Here is a 25,512-nt window from a genome sequence, read left to right on the forward strand (position 1 = left end):
TGAAAAAATCATAAAGTCATATATAAATGAGTATATAGAATAAACTCTCCTTAAAATCAAAATTGGTTAAGGAATTAAATTCAAAGGTGAATGATATAAAATAAGATCTTAACATTTTTAATGTGGTATCTCTATAATGTTACCTAGAATTTATAATTAAAAGCACCCTACCCAAGGAGGCCCCCTAAAGTTTGCCACTATATATCATTCTGTCTTACAAATACTGTTGTCATATTGACCAATATATATAAAGCCTCATCGATCTTTTTTTTTTTTTAGAAAAGTACACACACCTCGCTGTTTAGGTAGAAAACTATACTGTAATTATTTCAAATCAAATCTATTCATTTACAATTTTTTTACATATCTTGATTTATCCAACTGTCATAGTTTGAAAAGGTATACCTAAATTGTGCTTTGTAACATGAATGGAATTTTAAATGACCCTTTTTCAAAAAAATCATTTTCATTTGAATAGCTAAGAATATCTCTGTACTTTTAAGTCATACCCAATCATTTAGTTATTTTACATAAGTCTGAGTTCACAAATGTTGAAGATGTCTCTTTTTTGTTTTAAATTGATGAATCATTCAGTAATTTTCCCCATTAACTTATCAATTAAAAATGAGATTTAAAAGCATAATCTTTAATAAAGGATTTAAAAAGCTAAAGGCCAAGGCTTCTATATGTTGTGTCTTTATGAATTATGGTTAGAGATGAATTTCAAATGAAATAAACATTTTTTTTCCGGTAACTCAAACTAAGCTGTCTGTCACATAGGCCTAGGCTGGCTTCCCTAGCTGAAGTATGATGCTCATGAGGAACAGGACACAAATTCAATCTACATAAGGATCACCTTTGCTTTAATCTATGGCTGGAAGGACCCGAAGCTTACACACTGCAGAAGAAAACAGTGAAATACACAAACTCATCTACTATATTAAAAGAAACATTTGCTTATTAGGAGCCATTAGTATAATCTTCACATAAATAGGACATATGCTTTTAACTACCTACATCTATACTTAGAAACAGAATCATAAAAATAATCTTCTTGGCCATAAATTTCTTCAAAGTGAAAATTATATTTGCTATGATACTGGAGAGACCTGTCTTAACAAAAAAAAAAATTGTATTCAACCAATAATTTGATTACCTGTTTAACACTAAACACAATAATGTGGTCTTCAATAATTCACCTCGATTGAATACCACGCCTTTGTAGCTGAGGTTTATATAATTTCTTTTGTATATTCATTTGTTATTGCCATTTGAAGAAAAAAATTGAAAATTTTAAAAATGTCATTTTGTTCCTGAGAGCTGATAAATGGAACTGCTGGGAAATATGTTCATGGTTTAAGTTAACGTAACTTCTCAAGGGGAGTGTAAAAATGGCTTACAGTATTTGGGGAAAAAAAATAAGATTCTAATGTAAAAGAAAACAGAAGAGAACCATAAAACTACAATAAAATGTAGCCTTCCCTTTCCACAGACTAATTAACTATGAGTTTGTCAGGCAGAATTCTGTAGTCAGGATGAATTTTAAAAATATGGTATAGTGAATGTTCAACACCGCTTGCTCCTCGATATGATAAAAAATATAAAATAGAAACAGAGAGAAGTAGTGAAACAAAGCAACTGCTTATAAGAACTTCCAATAAAGTACCCTCCAACTGAACATTCCTTCAAAGTTTATTTGCCATTTTATCAAGAATTTAGTGTGCATTGTGCTTTCACTAACCCTTTTTGTCAATTCCTTAGTTGAAAATATAATAACAGGGACTTCCGGCCAAGATGGAGGCTTAGACGGACGCGCCCGGTCTCCCTCTACAACTAGAGAGGAATACACCTACTTCAAAACAAAGGATAACTAGAAATTCCAGAAAATAAAACTACACGGAAGCCCAACGTATGAAGTTATAAACCAGCGGCGCTCTTTGGGCAGGTAAGAGCGAAAGGGGGTGGAGCTGTTTGCGGTCGCACCAGGGACAGCGGCAGGGAGGACAATCCCAGCGGCAGGGAGGACAATCCCGGCTGCAGTCGAACCCCCGGCAGCTCGCGACCCCAACGCTGGGGAAAGCAGCCACCACATCGCCTTGAACAGTGAGGCCCAGGGTGCGGGAGGACGGATCCCGGTCTCCTAGCGGAATAACTACAGGAATCCATCTTGGACCCCCGCCCCCACACAAAGCGCCACAGCGCTGCGAAATAGGTCGCGGACAGGCGCTGGTCGCTGGGTTGTGACGACAAAGCACCACGGCACAACGAGAAAGGTTGCGGAACGGCGCCGGTCGCTGGGTCGTGACGAGTACACAGGCACTGCCCGCTACAGCCGGCCCATGAAAACAAAACGCATCTGTCAAAATGAGGCAGACAACTATAGAAATCCTGGTGGCGCAGCTCACCAGGCAACAGATGAGGAATCTGACAGATGAACAAATAAGAAACCTGTCAGAGGCTCAGTTCAGGGCCATTGTTATCAGGTGGCTTACAGAATTAACAAAAGATCTGGAAAAAGATGAGAAAGAAGCGAAAAACACTCATAACGAAAGGAACAAAACCACATACGAGACAGATGGTGAGGAAAAAAAACCCAGAGTTCATTTCAACAAACCGGAATATGGAGAAGGAACAAGCAGTCAACCAATGCAGCGAGAGGAAATGGGAAGCAACGATGAGAGGATCAGAAACCTCTGGGACAGCTATAAAAGGCCCAACATAAGAATCATTGGTTTGCCAGAGAGCGAGGAAGATGAACTAGAACTTGAAAAATTGAGTGAAAATATAATAAAGGAGAACTTCCCAGACTTGGGGAAGGAAATAGACTTACAGGTCCAGGAAGCACAGAGAGTTCCAGAACAACTGGACCCAGGGAGAACCACTCCAAGACACATTATAATCAAAATGTCAAAAATTAAAGATAAAGAGAGAATCTTAAAAGCAGCAAGAAAGAAGAAAAGAATCATGTACAAAGGGGTCCCAATTAGACTATCAGCTGACTTCTCAAGGGAGACCCTGCAGGCAAGAAGGGACTGGCAAGAAATATTCAAAGTAATGAAAATCCAAAACCTACAACCACGAATACTCTATCCAGCGAAATTGTCATTCAGAATAGAAGGGCAGAGAAAGTGTTTCCAGGACAAAATAAAACTGAAAGAGTTCATTAGATCCAAACCACTGTTATATGAGATGTTAAAGGGACTGGTTTAGAAAAAGGAGGATCAAGACTATGAAATCTAAAATGAAAACTGCATCACAAGAAACAACAGAAGCTAGGGAACTGAAACAAAGGCAAACTAAACAGGCAACGAGAGTGGAAAAAGAACTATAGGTACGGGGAACATATTGGGGGGAGGTCAACAGGGAGGGGGAAGGGGGAGAGGGAGGGAGATGATATAGGAATTAAGGATCATAGTAGGAGGGAATGGAATAGACAGAGAGAGGTTGAGAAGAACTATATGCACAACTAATGGACATGATCTAAAAAGGGGGGACAACTGGAGGGATGGGGGCCACCGGGTGGAGGGGAGCAGAGGGAAGGGAAATTGGGACAAATGTAATATTATAATCAATAAAATACATTAAAAAAAAAGAAAAGAAAATATAATAACATCTTGGTTTTTACAAAAGCTACTTGGAAATCTGGAGTCAACTGGGAAAGAAAGTTTAGATGGACTATGTCACCCCCCACCCTGCCCCCAAATAGTGGATTTACTCTACCTTTAGTTGGAGCACCAGGTCCATTCGATATTTACCAAGAGGGTTTATGTCATTTAGAATCAAAGCAATGATGATATCAATCCCATTAGATTCATGAGTAGCAATACATGTCTAGAAAACAAAATGTTTATAAAATAACTTTTCTTTAACATAAAAACACTAGAAATCAGATGATATAAAATGACAGAATCATCTTAGTTTTTTGACATTTAAAATATAATTAACGTTTAAACTTTCAGATTAAGTCAAAGATTTAAGTTAGACTTGTTCCTTTTGCACAGTCTGACTACTAATTGATTAGTATTGATTATATGACTTCGTATGCAGAATACTGAGAGACTGCGCATACCACGTATCTTTTAAAAGGAACCATTTTTCTAGAATTTCAAAGAACACTGGTTAAGTTAAATACTCTTGCAGTCAACAAATTTTTTTAATCCTCACCTGAGGATATGTTTTTATTCACTTAAGAAAAAGAGGAAGGGAGAGAGAGAGAGAAACATCGATCAGCGGTCTCCCTTACGCGCTGCGACCGGGATTAAACCTGCAGCCCACATAAGTGCCTTCACCGGGAAGCAAACCCGCAACATTTTGGGGGATGGGATGATGCTCTAGCCAACCAAGCCACACAGCCAGGGCATCAACAAATTTTAATATGCCCTTCAATAGAGGAGTGCCTTAAATTTAGAATTTTAAGATCTAATTTATCCTGGCCAAGAGAATATTCTCATTTATGAAAGGAGTGTGCCCTAAATTAGTGCCTGAGTTTTGTAAGTAAACTGTTCGTACTATGCAGCATTTTAATTTAGCTGCTAATTAATGCTAAATGAGTGGCAAGTAATGCCACTGCACATGCTGGGTGGCAGTAGACAGGGACGATAAGCACCTCCTGATGTTTGGGGGACATTCTATCCATTCTGGTGGCAGAGTCCTTAAACTTGAGTGACTTATAAAGGGAAAGTTTATAAAATATTCTGAGAGATAAATGTCAGTATTTGAAGGTCAGAGTGCACTATGCTTGGACTCTGAACTTAATTCACTTTATAAAACTTGAAAATCGGGGATTTGTGGGCTGGAATTTGTGGAACTAATATTATAATACAGCACCCATTGTCAAGGGGGTTGAAAAATCAAAATCCAGGCAACTAAATGAGAAAGACTAAACTCAAAGGAACTCTGAAATGAATGTTACAATATTTTTCAGGATGTGCTTTATTTCTCCCTTCATACAAGGAAACTTGTACTCCCCTGACACAAAGGAAAGGTGTTTTCCATTCATCTTCTGGATTTCCTGGGGTTCCTCTGATCGTTAAAATATTTTCCAAACTTAGAGGGAATCAATTTAAAAATCACTTCTGGAATTTGCTGGCAACCTTCTTTCCTCACACACATTTGCAGAGCATGGGGTTCAGAGAAAGTATGTCATCAGTGTAAGTTGCATCCATGTTGTTTTCATATTAGTTTTTACCTTTAGAGCTTACCTGATTTGGTAAATCACTTTTAAAACTCAATTTCACCCTCTTATGAGACCCAAAGTGTGGAATTACAGATTTTCTATTACGGATATACATAGTTTTACCAACAACAAAGCCAAATCTCTGTATTTGTATATTTTTCCTTAACTTTAAATCAACAGGTTGTCTTGTATCAAAGCCCTAGGAAACTGAAATACAGGAAAATAAGAGCCAAATCCATAAATGTTTTCACAGTGTCATATGCAAATTCCAGAGAGGGAAACAGTACCCCCTGACAAATTACTTATGTCAATAATTGTTGGGTTTTATCCTGTGTACTTACGTTATATATGTATATATCTGTGTCCATATGTGTATATATAGGCACTATATGTGTGAATAGGTCATACAATTTGCAATAGAAAAGCAGATTTCTTTTTCACACTTTTGTTCTATGTTAAGCATGGATGTTTGGTCTCAATGGCCTCTTTAAAAGTAATATCCAGAAATGTTTGTGATTTGAAAACTTTTCCTTCCATGCCTGTGATGGTAGCCCCATGGCACTTGAATGGAGGTGAACAGTCAATTAATAAAGTCAAAGGTGGTTCCCCTGCCTTTATTTCAGGTGTCCTGTCTTCTGCTCCCACAAAGTGTCCTTGATATCCAAAAAAATGGATTCAGAGGCAAGCATTGTGGAAGCAAGAATTGAAACTTTGCCCTGGAAAATGTAATATAGTCAAAAGAACTCTATTCAGACTCAATCAAAAATCGAGTTTTCAGAATGGCTTTGCAATTTACCATTTGTCACTCTGAAACACTGGAATGTCACTTAACCTATGAGTCAGAACCAATTCACTAGCAAAATGGGGGCAATAATACCTATTTCATGAGTTCCATCAGCTTACTGTGACGATGAACAAGGTAATATACACTACCCAATGTAGTGGAGCCATAGACGCCAGAGAGTTTATTCCACAAACCCAAGAAAGATTCACTACAAGATGAAAACTCAGCGACGATGAAGAAACATATTTTACTATTTCTGATGTCTGGTTTTTATCTGGAACATTTTCATAAGAATTTTCTTTTACAATGAAATTAAATTAAAATATGGCATAGTATTTGCGAGTCTATAGTTCAGTTTCTGTATGTTTTGTTAGGAAAGTAAAAATATCTGGCAAAGAAAGAAGAAAGATCTTTTAAATGTGCATAAGGGGTGGCTCGTTCAACAATTTGGTCCCTTTGCTAATTAGTCATGAATAGTTTTGCATTAAGAACTGCTTTCATGGTTACCTGATTTTCATGACACGGGCCTTGGCAATATTCAGTCAAGCTCTCCAGAGTCTGGTTGACCAGCACAACATTCTTCTCATTGATGTAGAGACCCAGAAGGCCCAGACCGCCCGTTGTACTTCCACAAATGCAGTCCAAAAACTGAAGGGTCTCACAGACAAGGTTATAATTTGTTTTGTTGTTTTGATTCCTCAAGAAGTTCTAAAGGCAAAAGGAAATATAACCTAAGGGTTAAAAAAATCACTGTGCTGTTTATAGGGGTGGGTGGGTGGGGTGTGTGTGTGTGTGTGTGTTTTACTAACTCAAAAAGATCCCCATAGTAATGTGGAATGGAACTGCCTTTTATAACTAACTGTTCATATTTATTAAATTTATCCCAGGTTTTAAAAAAAGAAGACTCTTAGGTTTTTGCCTCAAGTACCTATATTTATCAGTGTAATTCTTAATAAGCACTTCTCAATGTAGTTATCCTAAAACTATACAGAGAGTTAAGTAACAAGTAATAGGTAAAGGAGAAGGAAAAAGAAACTAGAGAGAAGTTCATTAGGGAACAAAGCAACCAATTTTCAAGTAATGACCCCTTATAAACAGTGCAGCTTCAAATACTAAATGATACAACCATTTTGGAGGGCAACTTGAAAGCACCTATCAAAATTTTCAGTTAACTTACAACTCCACTTCTCAAAAGTTACTATATATGTATATTCCAGAAAGATTCATTGCATACTGTCTGTAATAGCAAAAGCTAAAAACCATACCATACCCATAATAATGTGACTGGTTTAATAACAGTACATCCAAACATTGGAATATTGTGAAGTTATAAAAATGAGGTACATCAATATGCACTGATATAAAGATAAACTAGTAATCAGTAATTTAGCAATAAGATATATTATTAACTAAGAAAAGTAAGCTGAGGAATATTATACAATGTGCTTTTAGAAAACATTTACATGCTTACAGATCAATAGGCTCATATGTGCATAAAAATGTCTGGAAGGAAAACAAACTGTTAATAGTACTTTCTTGCGGCAAGTAAACCTGTGAAAGGGTAAACAAAAATAAAAGCTTTTATTTTATTACTTATATATTTATTTTTCAAACTTATTTCTTCCATTTATTCTTTAGTGTGTTTTTGTAATTGTTCCCTAATTATTTTGTATTGTGGTAAATATACCCAAATTTAACATCTTCATCATTTCTAAATGTGGAGTTCAGGGGTATCAAATATATTTATAATATTGAGATACCATCACCACCACACATTATCTCTAGAACTCTTTTTTCCTTGTAAAACTGAAAGTCTATACTTATTAACACCCCCCTGACCCCCCTCCTTCAGCCCCTGGCAACCACAGTTCTACTTTCTGACTCTATGATTTTAATTACTCTAGATCCCTCATCTAAGTGGGATCACATGGTATTTGTCTTTTTATAACTGACTTATTTCACTTAGCATAATGTCCCAAGGTTCATGTACGTTGTAACATGTCAGAATTTCATTTTTTAAACATAATTTATTTGTTTATTTTTAAAGAGAGGGGAAAGGAGAAAGAGAGGGAGAGAAACATCACTGTGTGGTTGCCTCTCACTCGCGCCCCCAACTAGGGATCTGGCGTGCAACCTAGTCATGTGCCCTGACTGAGAATCAAACCAGCAACACTTGGCCCGCACTGAGCCACAGCAGCCAGGGCTCAGAATTTCATTTTTTAAGGCTGAATATTATTCCATCCTACACGTATACCACATTTTGTGTATCCATTCATCTGTCAATGGACACATAGGTTGCTTTCACATATTATTGAATAACTCTACCATTTATTCTTATTAAATCAAAACTATTTTATAAGTAGCATTTTCCAAATTATGTGGTCCCACACGCCTATCAGTAAAATGTCTGATCAGATTCTATATAATATATCTATTTCCTGCATGGACAGACTGGGTGGGTCAGGAATAAGAATGAAGGCATATCCAGTGTTCTCCCTCTGGGAGCAATGCTTCTGGTCTTTGCAGGCCAAGAGCTCGCAGTAGTCCTCTCCAAGGTGTGGAGTGGTGGTCTACAAGTGTCATGGTGTCTACCGTTCATCAATTCCACACCGTATCTCCTTGGAGTACATATAATTAAATTTACATAAATCTACATCTCTTAACAATTCATATCAGCTGTAGTCTAGACCAGCAACTTTCAATCTTTTCCATTTGATGGCACACATTAAACTAATTACTAAAATTCTGCGGCACACCGAAAAAGATTGTTTTTGCCAATCTGACCCCAAAAAATAGGTATAATTTTGATTCATTCACATCAGACAGCTACTGTTGTGTTAGCTGTTGTAATTTTTTAATTTGACAATCTAAGGAAAAAAGAGGCCAGTGCCCCTAAGTAGTCAGGTACTGCATGTTTTAAAAATTCTTGCATCACATTGGTTGAAAACTTCTGGTATAGACCTTTACTAGAGAAAACAACTTCAAACTCTGTTGTCTCTTAAATATTAGATATGTGTTCTTAGAAACTCTTTCATCTTTCATGTGGTTTTGCCATGATGATGTAAGCAGTCTGTACAAATAATGCAAAAAAATAAAAAGCCAAAATCCCTAGGTAACCCTCAGTTCATCTACTTGACTAAGGGAAATGCACCAAAGAAGATGTAAGACCAGGACTATATTAATTTACAAAGGTATCAACTTTCACTGTTGTAAAAAATCCTCTTCTATATTAACTCTATTTCTAATAAAGATATATGAATGCAATCTGTATCCTCATTCAAGAAACATGAATTGAGCTGTTAATGATGAAATCCCCTAAAATCTGTAAAACCATGAAGGCACAGTTGAGGCAATGTGACTTACTCAGCAAACACCAGAACACTAGGATTAGATGATACTCACGGAGGTTAAAACAACATGAGTTGAGATTGTAAAGAACTATTTTTTCACCCATAACGGAATTTTTTTTATGTTTTTTCACTAAGATACAAAAGTTTCTTCCCATTTCAGAGCAGCAGTATTGGTGTTATTGATTATCTCCAAAACTCCTAAACTGCTTGTTAGTTTTGAGTTTAATGACTTACAGCCGGAGGCTGTTTTCTCGGTGTCCACTCGGACTAGAACAATACCTGAAGTTCCCGGTTGTGATTCTCACACAGTAACTGAAGAAACCTCAGGATCGGCTGCATGATGGCAATTGCAGGACTCATTGTTACTTCCTCTGCAGACTTTTCCTCCGCATTTCCCACTTCGGATCCTGTGCACATAATATCTACTTCTGGATCCATTTCTCTTCTGTATACGCAGTATGCTTTGGACGTTGCTGAAGAAGCTTCTGTTAATTGCCCTTTCATTCCCTCTTTTAAATGTAATGATGAATCTCTTACTGAAAATAAAAAAGTACTCTTATATTTCTCAATTAATTTCCTTTTATTAATTAAAAAAAAAAAAAAAAGACAACCAGGGACCCAAATTCTCTAACAACTGAATTAAAAATCATCTGACAAGACATGCAATCATTTCCCAAAAAGAATTTGAGGTAGCAACTAAAAAATTAAATTTGCACCGGGACACTAAAAACAGGTCTTAATGCTTAGCCAGTTTTAGAAGGGTTCATGTCTTTCTGATAAATATAAAGTATGAGAGTTCACAAATACAAGAATGTGGGAATATATGGCAAACTTCAAATTGTTAATTTTTTAAAATCCGTATTTACTACACTGATGAATTTGTTATTTAAAAAAACAAGAATCTTTTATCAGAGTCTGGAACTATAATTTCTGTTCTCAAAATTTAAATTTCATTAATACTCAAAAGGTTTGAGACACTTGTTCTTTACCATGCCTTCCACAATGAAATCAAACATATTCATGCCATCGATAGGTTCCATGACTTCAAGCAAAATGACATATGGCAAAACCAATTTTGGCTAAATCATATAAACAAGAGTTAAGTTCCTCTGGCATCTCATCAACATTATAACGACATGATCTATGTTGAATGAAACAACAGCATTCAAAGGCCTGCTGTAGTTGCTTAACAATGCTTTGTTTGAGTTTGGTCTTGCAGAGTTTTTCAAGGTCAGCCCCACCCCCATAATAATTTAAGGATGGAACTCCATACTCAGAGCCACAGTTGGGATAATTAGCCTAAGACAAGAGAAATGACAAAGAGAGGTGAGATCTAAACACTGTGTTATCCTCTTTTCCCTCATTCCACTTTCCCATGTACTTGAATATGTTCTTACCTCTTATTCGTGGACCAGATGTCATCAATTCATTGTCATCATCCCTTTTTTTGTTACCTAGGTCTATGGTATTAACTGTCACTGTTGATCTTATCTCTTTCTGAGCAGCCTTCATTCGGTCATATAGAACTTTGAAGAATTTTTCTGATCTTTTTTGTTCATGCAACTGCTGGTAGAAAGAATACTGCAAGAAAACATATTTTGAGCTATCAATACCCAAGCAGAGAAAAACAGTGTTTTTATGCTTGAAATAAACATAAGCATTATAAATAAAATCATACATTTAATGTGCTGCTATCATTTCATAAATAATAAACTGACATCTTTTGCCAGTCTCCTGTACTATTTAATGTATACTAACAATAGCTTATATTTACTTAGCGCTTTCCACTAAAATCCAACATATTTTCATATGCTATTTAATTCATCCAATTTTAAGATTTTACAAAGGCACTATAAGAAGTTGTATGCAACTTTGCTGTTTACGTTCTGATAAAGTCATGTTTTAATTCAACACATTTATTGAGTGCCTACTATGCTAGCATTAGAGGCAGAACAAAAAGGAAAAACAACCCCAGTCCCTGCCCTCATGAGTTTGTCATCTAGAAAACAGCCACTAATCCAAAGATCATCCTGCGCAAATGAGTTTATGGAGAATTACAAGTTGTGGTTTTTCTTTCTATCTAAATTGCAGTACAGTTTATTTCGACTATGTTACCGTCATAACTTCACTCACAGGAACCCAGTGATAAATAGGCACTAAGTTCTTTGGTACTTCATTAGCTACACTGCTTTGCATGGGACAAGCCCACCATAAAACAAATTCTGCTTTATGGTTTATAATGATGTAGAAAGGATTCCACACCAAAAGGATGATTAAAATACATCTTAGTAAGAGGTGGAAATACTGGACCTGGGAGATATCTGCCCTAACCATTATCTGCTTAGGAACTTATGGAAGCATCCAGAAGAGGCAGGAGAAAGGAAAGTGATACACTCTAGAGAAGACAGAATTATCACTGGGTGTGGAAATTATAAGTTATTGATACTAAAACCATAGGCTAGGCAAACCACAAACAAGAGAAATAAAGTAAAAAAATTAGAAGATAATAATCCCATTAACTGTGGTGATTAACAGTTATATAACCTTGATGAGAGGCAGTGTGAAGAAAACGTATGAAAAACAATGATTTCCAGATCAAGTATAATCGACCACAATTCACTCAATCTAACAAGCCAATTCGGGGGAGTTTGGGTCCTGCAGGTATGTTTTCCAGAAGGAAAGCCTGGAACCATGCCCCATAGGCGCTAGGACTTGTAGATGAGATGCTAATGATGTCAGGTCTTGAAATGGATACCTGTCATGAGATTTTCGATATCGGCAATGTATATTCACAGAGTGCTTTATGAAGCCTTAGAAGCATGCTTCATATCTACAAGGGGAAGCTCCTAGACAGAAGGCTAGCAACCCCTTAAGGAAGCAGGCCAAAAAGCCACAGTAACCATAGCAACAACAGTGAAACAGTCGTGCTGGTTCTGTTAATTCAAAGGATAAATGCAGTGTTCACAGTACCCTCTGGGCCCACAAATTAAGCTGATGCTTAAAGCCTAATATTTTCAATATATAACAAAGTCAGAAGGTTGAAGGGGTTAGTTCCAATATATTAATGAGGAAGTTATAGGAAATCTGTGGCTCTGTTAAAGCAAAGTTTTATAATTTATGTAGCTCCTCGGCATATATTATCTCTTTGAAACTTTTAGTACAACTGTGTGATGAAAAGACAGTGCTCTTATTTCCACTTTAAAATTTTTTAAATGAGCTTTAGTAAAGACAAGTGAATTGCCCCATATTATGTAAGTGATAAGTGGTGGAGCTGCAGTCTAAATGTAGATTCTCTAACTCTAAATCATAAACTTATCAAGTAACTTCTTAAGCTCAAAACAGCAACTTACTTACACAGAGCACGCCTATTTTAAACCAGGATTCTATAAATCTGATTATGATTTTAATAAAGATAAAAAAGTGTGCTTTATATATGTATATATAACCTCAATAGGCAGCATAAGGATTTCTTTTACTGAAAACATGGTTTTTGATTGGGAAACTACCTCCATAAACTGCATAGAGTATAGGGAAAACTCTAAAGTTTTCCCGGGAGCCAAGGGAGATGGATAAACAGTGTGTATGACAGAGGAAGGACTTTCCCCGAGGAGGAGAGGGGGGACTAGAAATAAGAGGGCAGGAAAGGGAAATGAGCTAAGAAACTAGAGAGATGGGGTAAGACAAGGGCATGATACGGGGTGAATCATCCGGAGAAATTTCCCAAGAATAGGAGGTAGAAGATTACTTTAGAAAGCTGGTTATCGTGGTTAAGAGCACAGATTCTGGAGCCAGACCACATCGGTTCAGATCCTGACTCTAGTTCTAACTAGCCATGTGATCTTGGATAAGAAATTTTAACCGCCTATCTCAGAACTTTCTTTGGTAAGATGAGATAATGTAAAAGTTACCTCATAAGTTGTTGTTAGGATTAACCAAGTTAATACACATAAAGCAGTAAGAACACGGCCTGATATTTAGGAAGTATTATTTTCATTATTAATGTTCAATTTGAAATTGTAAAATAAGTACCTGCTCTATGTTCCTCCTCAACCAAATTTTAATAAAGCATATTAAACATAAAAATTTACTTATGCAGTAGCTAGCAGGGGAGAGTTCTATCTCAGTACCACAGATATAGGGGTGTCAAGAGAAGCCATGAACTAAGAAAGGAAGGCATTAGTAGCTAAGGAGAATGTGAGAAGGCACAGCCCCCTAGGGACTGGCAGACATCTTGAGGAGTTGTGCGTTTTAGACTGCTGAAGAACAAGGAATAGGATTCCAGTTGACCTCAACCAGGTCTCTTCGAGCAAGGAACACTGAGCTGATGTCTGGGTTACACACCGATGCAGATACGTGAGAGACAGAATAGGGTAAAGCTGGTGAATGAAATTGTCATAACCCATCTTCAAAGAATATTTTCATACACAAAATAATTTAATTCTGTTTCATTAAAAATATTTGTTGAATGGATATAAAGCACTATAGATATATAGAGTAGAACATGATCTCCCACTTTAAGAAAAAATGAAATTTAACTGGAGAAACAAGATGTCATACAAGTAACAACAAAAGATGATCCTCTCTGATGACCCTCAGTAGCCCAGAAACAGGACTCTAGAAAGTACTGTCATCCCAAGGACTGCTTCTACCTAAAGATGCTCCAAAGCTCCTTCACTTCTATTCTCTGGATAATTAATCTACATCTAATGTTATATAGTTGCCTAGCCAATTTCTTTAGAAAAGCCAAGCTGAATATCTGGTTGTTGAAGAAAGACAATTTCCAAGAAAACCACCCCAATCTCACCACCACCCCGCCCTCCTTTCATACAACTTCCCTCAGAAGAATCTGTGCTGGCGTATGGGCAAAGTGCCAAGTGGGTATTAAAGACATGAGTGCTCTGGGGCCTCAGATAAAGGAGTAACAGCCAAAGGCCCCAGCCAGTCAGCGAAGACTTTGTGAAGAAGGACCGTTCATTCAGAGTCATCACTCTCAAACATAATTTACTAGAATTGTTTTCTAACTCAGAAATGTCAATGTTTTAAGGTTGTTTTTTGGTCACTGTGCTATTTACTGTTCATGAGGCCTTTATTCCTAAAGCCTCCTACTATTGGATAATTCATCTTGTGAAATTCCTATTGTTCCTTATATTTGATCACTAAATAAAGGAAAATATCCTATATCTTAATTTGCCATGAATAGGAAAAATGGATTCTGGAATTTGCAGCTAGGTGTAAGCATGGTTTCCTTCCCTGACCGCGGCAAACGTGGGAAGAGCAGGTCAGTAAGTGGCAGGACTGGGAGGGTGAGGCGCCTCCTCTGCAGGCACCTCCTCGCTCTCAGGTTCACGCAGCACGCTCTCCCCTGAGGTGTGGAGGAGCCCAGGGGAAACTCGGCAGGGGTCACAAAGTGAAAATGGTCCCTTCCGGAAATGCTGGTCCGAGCCTTGCATGCAGGTGAGCACACTGCTTGCTGTAGTAGAGCACTAGATCGATGAATGACGACTTTCAAACCAGCCTGCCCTGAGCTAAATGAACATGAAACAGTTCTTCCCTCACTCTGCTAGTGAAAAATTCACGTAGACGCCTCAGAGTAATGAGCACTGGGAGATTCGGGGGCAACAGTAATGTCAGTGTTCTAAACTTCTAAAAATATATACGGGGTGGGAAGTGTTGGGAGGGGTGGTGAATGTTACTGAGACCTGCTGTAATGCCAAATACTGTGGGAGGAGTTTCTGCATATTATCTCTTCTAATTAATACATTTACATTTACTTCTTGGATGAGTCAAATGTCATTTTTTATCTGCTGAAAGTCAGCCTAAAATTTCCCTAAGCAAATCTGAGTTTCTGGTATTAATGTTAGAAAGGATGCTTCTAAGGAATGTTTTGCTTCATTGAATACTTGTGAAGCTCTGTAGTTTCTATAGCAAGTCAAATAAATTTATAAGGAGAATGTGATATAAGATTGGTTTTTACGTATGTATATGTATAGTCATGAGAAGCTAAAAGAAAAAACATTATTTTCCCTTGGTTTCTATGACAAGTATATTAGAAATGCAAACAACAAATGTAATGTCCATCATGATAAGCAGGTACCTGAGTCTGTGTATTTCCTCCTTCCAGCAAGGCAATGCCAAGTAAAATGCCTTCTGAAAAAATCCTGTCATTTTTGGTGTTCACTATAACATCGATGACAAGTTCCGAAGCACCTTCTTTATCCAGGAGACACTGAATATCTGACATTGAGATCCCCATCTTATCTGAATCTTGTCCAGAAAAGCTTCCTATAATTAGGAAATATAAATTAAATAAACCTTAATTACAGACATCATTAACATATAAGGTTTTCAAATTCTTAGACCTTAACAATATTTAAAATTGGGACTCTTTCCTTACAAAGTTAAATATAATAGAAGCTTGGATTTTTTAAATCAAAGGTTTGTAAAAACATGATGTTTTATTAAATGCATACCATCTGTAAATGTTTTTTCTTTATTAAAAAATATTTTAGTGAAAGAAAACTAGCTTGATTTTTGTCTTTAATTTATATATTTAAAAAAATTATGGTTTAATTAATTTCCAAAGTTAAAAGACAAAATTAATTCTAATGTTTAAATGCGTTGTTTTATGAACCCAAAATGGTAGAAAGGTTTTTAACAGTGCTTTTCATTTATTTAGTTTTGTTGAGACACGTGGACACATAAAATAAATTTAAGGTGTACAACATAGTGATTTGATATATGTATTATTGCAAAATGATGAGCATAAAAAGATTAGTTAACATTCACCACTTCACATAGTTGTAATTTTTTTCCCTGCAATGAGAACTTCTAGTCTATTTTCTTAGCAATTTTCAGATACACAACACAGCAGTAAGTATAGCCATCATGCTGTACATTACATCCCCAGGATTTATTTATAATTGAAAGTTTGTACCTTTTAACCACTTTGATTTAATGTCCTTACTCCCCACCCCCCACCTCTGGCAACCACAAATCTCCTCTGTTTCTGTGAGTTTGGTTTTCTTTTTTAGATTAGACACTAGGAGATTACAAAGTATTTGTGTTTGTCCGTCTGACTTATTTCATTTAGTAAAATGCCATCAAGGTCCATCCACATTGGTGCAAATAGGATTGCCTTTCTTATGGCTGATAATAGTGCATTTTAAATAAAAATTTTTATATTTGTGCTATTTTAAGTAAAATACTAGAGTACCAGCCTGAAGATGCTGTGAGAATCTTAAAATGAAGAAAAAAATGAAAAGACTTGCCTCCCCCTTGTGCAGATTTGCCGTAGGTTCCAGAAAGGTGTCCGTTTATACTAACTCCATAATCCCCTTTAAAGTATCGATTCAGGAGTATTTTTCTTAATGTGTTACCCTAATAAAAAGAACAAGAAAGGTGCTGTTATTGTTTCTTTTCCTAATGAAAGAAAAGAATATCAGTACCTTAAAGTGCAAATGCATTTCATCAATGATGTGGAGATGTAGAAAAAGTTAATTTTATACTGCATAATATTTTTAGAAACAAAATTTGGCAAGTATTTCCCAAGAAAATAACAACTTTGCTTCTTCCGGAAATAAAGAATAAAACATAGTATTTAGACTGTACTAAGAAAATCACACATGCTATGAATTTGATTGAGGTGGTTCAAAAGCTTTGGGTCCCAGTGTTGGTAAGAACATTAGTGGCACTTGAAGAGAAAGAGATTAACAAATACCCTAAGAACTGAAAAGCAAAAGCCTTATTTAGAGGAGCTTGGTAAAAGAGCTAGAAGAATTAAGTTTGATAAAACAGTGTATCATATTTAATCTCCAACACTTTTATTCAAAAGATAGTGGGTAAAAACAGTGCCTTCCTTTATAAAACAAGCAATTTTAAAATTCCTAAGTCTTCAGATTTGTACTGGTTACAAGACATTTTTAAAATAATCTATTTTACGTTATGGTCACTCACATGTACTTAAGAAATATAAATAACCTAAAATCTTCTGTTTTATTGATTATTATTATTTTACTAGACCAGAATAATTTATAAAGTATTATTTAAAGCATACTTGTTTAAAGTGTTTAAATTACCACATCAACTACTGAGGTATTATTGCCACCATGCAGGTACAAAAACTATAGCTCAAGAGCTTATGTAATTAGCAGCACATCACACAGTTAACAGTTTGAGAGCAAGACCTGACCTCAGGCCTTGCTGCAAAATCTAGGCTGTTTCCCCAGACTTTGCTGCACGCCGCCACCCCGAGCACACTTCCCTTTCATGCTGTGACCAGTGGCTCTCATTGCTTCTCTCTCTTTTGTTTCTCTCTCCCCTGCCCCCCAGCTCCCATCTCTATCTCTGTCTCTGTCTCATGCATTGGTTATCCTTCTTGCTCAAGCCCTTAAGATTTTGTCCTCAGTTTCCTTGTTATCCAGCTCTCCCCTTCTTCTCTCTCCCCATCGTCAATTTCATTTTATCCGTAGTTGTGTGGTCACTTCTATAGATCTGACTGTCAAATGTGCTTCCTCCCGCCTTGACCTTGTTCTCCTAAGCTTCTCATCCTGTTTCCCCTCAGAATTCCTTGCTTACAGATGGAGTTCTGCTGGCACTTTGAACTCAATTTCTCAGAACAGCGTAGTCCTTCTCTCTTAAACCTGTTCCTTTAATTTCCATGTATTTTAAGGAGATCACAATCATTTTGGTCATTTAGGCTGCAAACTTAAGGGATCATTTACTACCCCAAAGTACCTGATACATGTTTGTTATTCTATGAATGTTTGTTGAATAAATAAACAAGTTTATTTAGTTACGATTTTTAAAATGAATAAGCTTATTATTTTCTTGTCCAACAAGAATATGTAAATAGAAAAAATAAAAACATTTAAAAAAATAATATGTAGGCAATATGTAGAACTATAATACAGTTTTTTTTTTTTTTTTTTTTTTTTTTAGCCCTGGCTGGTTTAGCTCAGTGGATTGAGCGTCGGCCTGCGAGCTAAGTGTCGCTGGTTCGATCTTCCAGTCAGGGTACATCAGAGAAGGAAAACTCTGACTCCAAAAAACCTCCGCTGCCTTGCGGCATACCTCTTCAGGGGAAAGGCTAAGGGAGTAAACCCCGACAGAAAATCCGGAGCCGGAGTCCCTAAGGCGGTTTGACGTTGTAGTCAACACCGGCAACTCCTGCGGCGCACCTGAAGCCAAGCTGTATTGACTCCGTCTTTCCCTTGGATCCTTCAGCTGCAAAGAGAGGGGGGGTCTGCTGCATGGGTAACAGCAGACCCTCCATATCACCCTGCCCAGGCTCTGTAGCTTCAGCTCCACTGGAGAGGACACTCCAGCGTCATCGTAAGATGTCGATTCAACACGGGAGGAGACAGATACCGTGTCACTCCCGAGTCGGACTGCACAGCCATTCTCGGAGGTGCAGATAGACTCTTAAGAAGCTACACCATCGTCTCTCGAGACCGACGGCTGCCTACTACTATTTACTACCCCCCAACCCCCCGCCACTTGATAATGATTTGTGAAATCCTACCTATTCAATCTTTCAACTGTAGCTTCTGCTGTGCCTTCACATATTATACTTGAACCAAGGTGAACTATGTGATGATTTCTCAACCACAGTCTTTCTCTTTGTTCACTTAATACTCTCTGCCTAAAAAGCTCCTCTATCCTACTTGTGGACACATCCTATCTTCCCTTTTCTTTTTACAAATAGTTAGTAGGTACCTACTGTGTTTTAGGAATTACTTGAGTAAGATATAACTCTCCCCTCAAGGAGTTTACAGTAAGGTCAGTTCCACCACAGAAATGAATATGAGGCCCTGTGGAAACACGTAAGAGAGAACAGCCGGCACTGAAGAGGCTTTACATGTGTACCTCCCCTATTAACCCGTATGGTCATCAGAGCAAAGCTACCCTGTGCACAGCCAGTGCACAACAAATAGGTCCCAAATGTCACAGTGCCAAGAATTTTAATAGACACTCCAAGTGTCTGGAGTTGTTTATCTTTATAGCAACTTTTATTTATTGATACTTGTTTTAGAACACAAACATTTATGATAACTCCCTATTTCACACTTACTGCCTTTATGACTGTTTTATATAGGAGTTTAGTGACTAAAGGTGATGCCTAGTCTTGGAGGAGACAGTGAGGTATAATAATTATCCCACCAATGAATACGACTCCACTATCCCTATGAAATCTAAGTGGAGCACCTAGAGGAGACATGAGGAATGAAAAGTGCTTCCCTTTTTTCTTTTAAGAGAAAGTTTTAGAAGTTGAATTAATTTCATCTGGCTGAAAAATGATCCTTCCTGAAGAGGGGGAAACACAAAACATTTCTTTGGAGTCAAATTAACTTTTACTATGTATCTCATCACAGTAGAAGGAGATGCTGTAAGAGAACTTTCAGACCCATAAACTATGGGATTGAAGTTGTAAGTTGGGGAGAAAATTTAACTAAAGGACTAAAATTCTTTAAAGGGCAGCTCAGTTTGTTGTAGTAATCACTGTTCTCACCTCTACAGACCAATGTACTGCTTATCACTCTAATCCTATAAGATACAGTTGGCCCAGCTGTAATCAATAAAGCTGACAAGCATGAAAATCCAGGCCTGTTTTTCTTGAAATTGCACAGGTCAGTGTCACTTTCTGGAAGAGAACTTGTTGTGAATAGAGGTCTGGGTCCTTGTGAACTACAAAAGGTCCCTTTTGATTCTCTGTAAGAGAGGCTGTTGACCACATCAGTCCACAAACCCAAAGAGATAAACAAAAATATTTTATAAAGGGAGACTGAAAACTGCAATTTACCATTTGTTTTAAAAAGTGCCTTTTATATTGCTAGAAGAATAGTTTTTCTTTTGTATACACTTTCTCACTTTAAACCAAACCTTTCTACCAAAGTAAAATAAATTCTTATATACTAAGAAAAGGGCAAAAAATAATAAATGATAAATGGCCCTAAAATCCTAATTTGTTCACTCCTGATCAGTCCTTGGAATTACTTATTCGTGAGCTAATATGTGTACATTTCACTATGTAAAATGTTTTTTACAATTTCAACTAAAGTGGATAAGGTTCTACCTTGGTCAAACTCCACAGTTGGTGCTAAAAGTGAACAAAGAATAGGTTCAGACAGAACAGGACTGTGTTCTGTTTGTCTTAGTCATCCTCGTTTAAGACTGAAAAATTTTAGATATTACTACATCACAAGGTTAGCAGCACTGGTTTCTGTTGGCGAATATCTAGCTCTGAGTTGAGGGATGAGACGCAAGTACCGGTTCCAACTGGTTTCAGGGCCCTCTCCATTGTGACGGGTTTCAGTGTGATAGCACAGATGTAAGTCCTTTCCATGAATTCCTTTATTTCAGATAAAATAATTGTAGGACCGCTGTCAGAAATTCTGGTGCCAGGGTTGTAAATTACTGTCTCAGAGCTCTCATTGCCATGGCAGAAATTTGGGAAAGAACTAAAAGCACATGAAGCCATTTTGAAAAAAATTCTACAGCAATTGAGACGTTTCACTTCTGTTCTTGCTCTTCAATTCAAAAATGAATTCCTGACTGGGCTTCCCATCGAAGGTGTCTTTGTTGGATTAGGCCAAAGCAAAAAATGTCCTTTCCAGTCTTTTAAATATCAGAGTCAATTCCAGGCCACAAGACATAGCTTTTAGCCAATGTCTTCATGTGAACACATCCCAGATGTGCTAAATGCAATGTAGCCAAGATAACTAACAATCACCTTCTGAAATTACAACAAAACATCTCCATAAAAAGACATCTCCTGTGGCCAGAGAAGTCATGCTGACAGTCTGAATATCTGGGAGGACTGCTTTTATCCTGGCCACTTCCTGTTGCACCGGCTCCAATGTATCAAAAATTAAGAAGCTTAAAAATGAGTGCCTTTCATGTATAAAAAGGATAACAAATATGTATTAGTCTTAGGCAGGACTAAAGATTTTCTTTGGTTTTTGAAACAGGACAATACTGTTTGCTCTAATGGGAGTTAACAGCATTTGGAGTAAAGAGTTCAACAATGTGATGTCTGAGGTGCTGATTCCACATTTGCTTCCTTTCCCTTGGAAAACTTATATATATCCAAAGTAATATTTTTTCCATTGTGGAAAACAGTATCATCAAAATATGACAACATAACCAGAATCCTAGAAAACCAAGTTCTCCACTGATTCAAAGGGTAATAAAAATTGCAAACTAAAGATGCTCAATTTTGGGATTTCCCTCAAAGACCAAAGCCTAGCTACTAATAATCTTGGGCAAGACCTGCAAGGGGATGATAGCACATATCCATAGTCTCCACATGGTCTCATTTTAACATTAAGCTTGGTATTAGCCTAACTGGTGTTTCCTTAATCATTTCATTTAATGACACCATGCCTGATTAGATATTTTTCCTCATTTGAATTCCCAGGGGTAAAAAGGTACATTTATAATTTCAAATAAGTCATTGTAACAGCTGTATCCTAATGGAATTACATTAGGCCCACCACCTTCAAGGAACTCCTCTGGAAAAATACAGCCCATCTCCTATAATCCAGCTGGCTAATGGTTTGAACTTCTTGGTCAGTGACTCCAAGGAGTATAGGCCAATTCCTTCCCTAGGTGCTTTTCCCCAGATTTCATAAGATGAGAAATACAAACTTCAAGAGGAACAGTTATTACATACATTCACAAAATGCTCTTCATCAACACAATGACACAATCATTATAATCTTGAAAAACATATGGATGTCTCCACAAGTCTAGTGAAAAAGTTTATAAAATTTAAAAAAGGCCATAGGAAATTTTCAAACCAACTATTCATTCACCACAATGACAATCTACTTCCATCTCTTCTCCTTCCCTTTTTAAAAGATATCCTTTGTAAAGACATATTACATTTCTACCATGTGGCAGGAACTAAGAAAGGGGGTATAAAAAGCAATTGTGCAGCACATGCTAAAAGAATTTTCAAATATGCAGAGTTGAGACATATCGTACTGGTTTTCAACATAAAAAATCCTCACCAGACATTTGATTCCATTAGTGAATTTAAACACTGAAACAGCAAATGATAATATTTAAATTTTTAATGATGCTGATGAAGATAAAAGTGACTTCAGTCATGACTCAAGGTTTATCAAGTATCATAGTCTCTAGACAAACAGGGTTTCTGAGAAGGCTTTTTAGGGGATGAATATGTTCCCCATAACTAGTGAGGAAGAAAGGAAACTATTTTCTTTGGGGGTATAATAAAAGCTTATTAGTATTTTATTTCTAGGAAACATACTTTCTGATATCATACTCAACAGACTCATACACTTCAACCATTCTAATACAGGGTCTTGCTTAAATTCAGAGGTCAAGAATTTATGTAACCTCTTACCAATAGTACTTAAGAATGGATTTTTCTACTCATAATTGTTTAGTGTTCTGAGTAAGCAGTCTTCATCTGATCTCCAGAACAGAAAGAGTTCAGAGAGGATTAAATAAGCAAGAGCTGAAGAGGCAAGCTTTAGATAACATTTCCCTATTGAGGCAAAACTACTAGACTCACACATCATAAATCATGACCTCATAAAACTAAGGTCATACGGCAGCACACACAGCCACTAGAGTCAAGCCCATAATCCCCTGGTATAGAGCACAGAACCCTACTAGAGTACCATTTGTTGTTGAAAAAAGTGAAATCACTATGTAGCAAATGCAAACATGCACTCACAGCAAAGCCTAGGAAAATGGAATTTCAAGTGATTATTTCAAAGCTTCTGGGAAGACTCTACGTCCCTAAAGGATGGTATGGTGGGGTACATAGCTCAATAATAGACTCAGATTATGGGACGTCTCAGATAACACAGGACGATAAAGGAGGGGCAGGAAGAGATGGGAATGAATGAGAAAAGTAACCTTGATCTGAATAATAATATGAAATAACAATGGGAGAGTTTTCCTCCTGGACAACGAGAAAAGTCATATTTAGCTTTCTGTTTTAGATGTTCGAGTGCTGTGATTCTTCTCATATTTTCACATTGATCGATATTTAAGTTCAACTTTTCAAGGTGGTATAACAAGAGGTAAGTAATAATAATACATCAAGAGGGTAGACCAGCACTCCTCTACAATCCTACACTCACTGTCCTGTTTCTGTGGAGTCTCTTGTGTTCTCAGTGTAGTCTTTGTGCTCCAAGCTATGATCTACTGATCTACAATCAAGGGAGTGTTGGCCCAAAGGGCAGTGAGAAGGGCACATGATCTGAAGAGTTGTCCAGAAAACAACGTGGTAGAAGACTCACCACCTTCAAACAGAGAGTGTACAGGGAGAGAAAGATGGGGGAGGGGATTGAGAGACAGAGAGAACCTCATCCTTTTTCTCCCCAATATTAGAAATTGTCCTTAAAAAGGGAGAAGAAAATTAACACTTGCATTAATTATCAATCAATGCAAACATTTTAACAAAAGAAGTATAAAGCTAAATTTAATAAATTCAGAATATATGTAGAAGTTCCTAAGATAGTAGAGAAATACTTTTAGAATCTGTGCAGTGAAGATGAGGTCTACCTTGCACATCTTCAAAGGAAGGTCTTGTCTTGAGAATTAAATGAGAGAATCTACACACAATTTAATGTGTAGTACATGTAATTTAGGGAAGCTCCTAGCATTAAAACGCTGTGTACTTAGTGGAAATTACAATGTTTCAGAAACCAGTGTAATTGGTTTAGAGCTTGGTTCTGTCTCTGGTTTTTTGATCTCCAAAATTTTACTTAACTGTCCTGAGACTCAGTTTCCCCATCTGTGTATAATAATATCCACAGTGCAAGGCTAATTTAAAGATTAGAAATTACATATGAAAAGCTTTATGTTCTTCATCCAAAAAAAAGTGCTAAATAAACAGTTAGTGCAATATTTATTTTAATGTTGAAAGGAAAATAAGACTTGCACAACTGGTAACAGATATAGGATATTATAATGCCCAGTACCAGAATGATAGCCATAGCTTTCAAACTGCTGACACAAATATCCCACTCCACCTTCCATTATTTTTTAAGAAAAGGCTACTGAAAAACAGCATTCATTTCATAGATTACTTTGAAGCAAACTTGAAAGGTATGTTATGTTTTCAGGAAAATAACACCTACATGTGCATAGGTTTCACCCATCCCCAGTGCATGTACAAAGCAGAATTTTTCAGAAGCCAATTTAGATCAACTGAGTGTTAGTACAAAGACCAATATTCCAAGTTCCATCAGAGCAGAGCAATTTCCTATCCTAGTTTTTAACATAAGAAATATAAGAAAAATATTATATATATGTGTGTGTGTGTGTGTATATATATATATATATATATATATAATTATCATGCCATAATTGTTTACTAGGAAAAAACTGTGTTTCCTGACCATTCTCTCCATATTCACCTGGTACCCTTCTAATTCATTCTCCACTTGGTATTGAGAAGGTTGTAAAATAGTTGAGGACTAGAATTCAGAGCATATGAACATATAAAGAATGATTACAAATTGGTGAGAAAAAATAATCTGGTACAAAAATGAACATAGGAACTGAAACAGCATTTCATATAAGAAATACAGATGGCCAAAAACATAAAAAATGTTCACCTGTATTAGTGATTATGGAAACACAGATTAAGACTACAATAAGACACCATTTAACACCCACTAGATTGGCAAAAATTAATTCTTATAAAACCAAATGCTGAAAGTATGTGGCTCAATTGTGTGAATGAAAATTGATTTTTATGTACAACCACTCTGAAAAATGTGTGTTCTCATGCAGCAATTCTAAAACATGTGCCCCAGGAGACACATAGTACCGCATCCTACACGTTCATATTAGCATTGATAGCAAAACAAACAAGCAAAACATAAGGGTTGGAAACAGAGGGATCGAGCAAAAAAGAAAAAGAACTGATGGACATGGATAACAGTGCAGTGATTTTAGTGGGGAGGAGGTAAGTGGAGGTGGAAGAGAGTATCGGGGAATAAGTGGTAATGGATAAAAATGCAATAAAAATAAAGAAAATAGAAAAATAAAATATTAAAAAAACAAAACAAAACATAAAACTCGTATCAACCCAAGTATCCACTTACAGGAAAATGGATCGATAAATTGTGCTATATTCCAAGAATGCAATATTATACAGTGGTAAACATGAATAAACTGAGCCTCACAGCAATACACAAGAACCTTAATGAATCTTA

The 25,512-nt window shown here is 36.7% G+C and overlaps 1 protein-coding gene across 1 annotated transcript in view; it reads right to left on the bottom strand.

Moving 5' to 3' along the window:
- Window positions 1-25,512, bottom strand: part of ITPR2 (inositol 1,4,5-trisphosphate receptor type 2) — a 438,944-nt gene that overhangs the window by 134,605 nt on the left and 278,827 nt on the right. The window contains exons 38-43 of the mRNA XM_090272941.1: window positions 16,579-16,687; window positions 15,405-15,592; window positions 10,708-10,891; window positions 9,590-9,846; window positions 6,468-6,668; window positions 3,721-3,831 (exon numbers count right to left, since the gene is read on the bottom strand). Coding sequence (XP_090129067.1) covers window positions 3,721-3,831; window positions 6,468-6,668; window positions 9,590-9,846; window positions 10,708-10,891; window positions 15,405-15,592; window positions 16,579-16,687 — 1,050 coding nt within the window. The remainder of the gene's footprint in view (window positions 1-3,720; window positions 3,832-6,467; window positions 6,669-9,589; window positions 9,847-10,707; window positions 10,892-15,404; window positions 15,593-16,578; window positions 16,688-25,512) is intronic.

The sequence above is a fragment of the Furipterus horrens genome, unplaced genomic scaffold, assembly GCF_987537825.1.
Source record: "Furipterus horrens unplaced genomic scaffold, mFurHor1.1.pri manual_scaffold_4, whole genome shotgun sequence".
Classification (NCBI taxonomy): Eukaryota; Metazoa; Chordata; class Mammalia; order Chiroptera; family Furipteridae; genus Furipterus; species Furipterus horrens.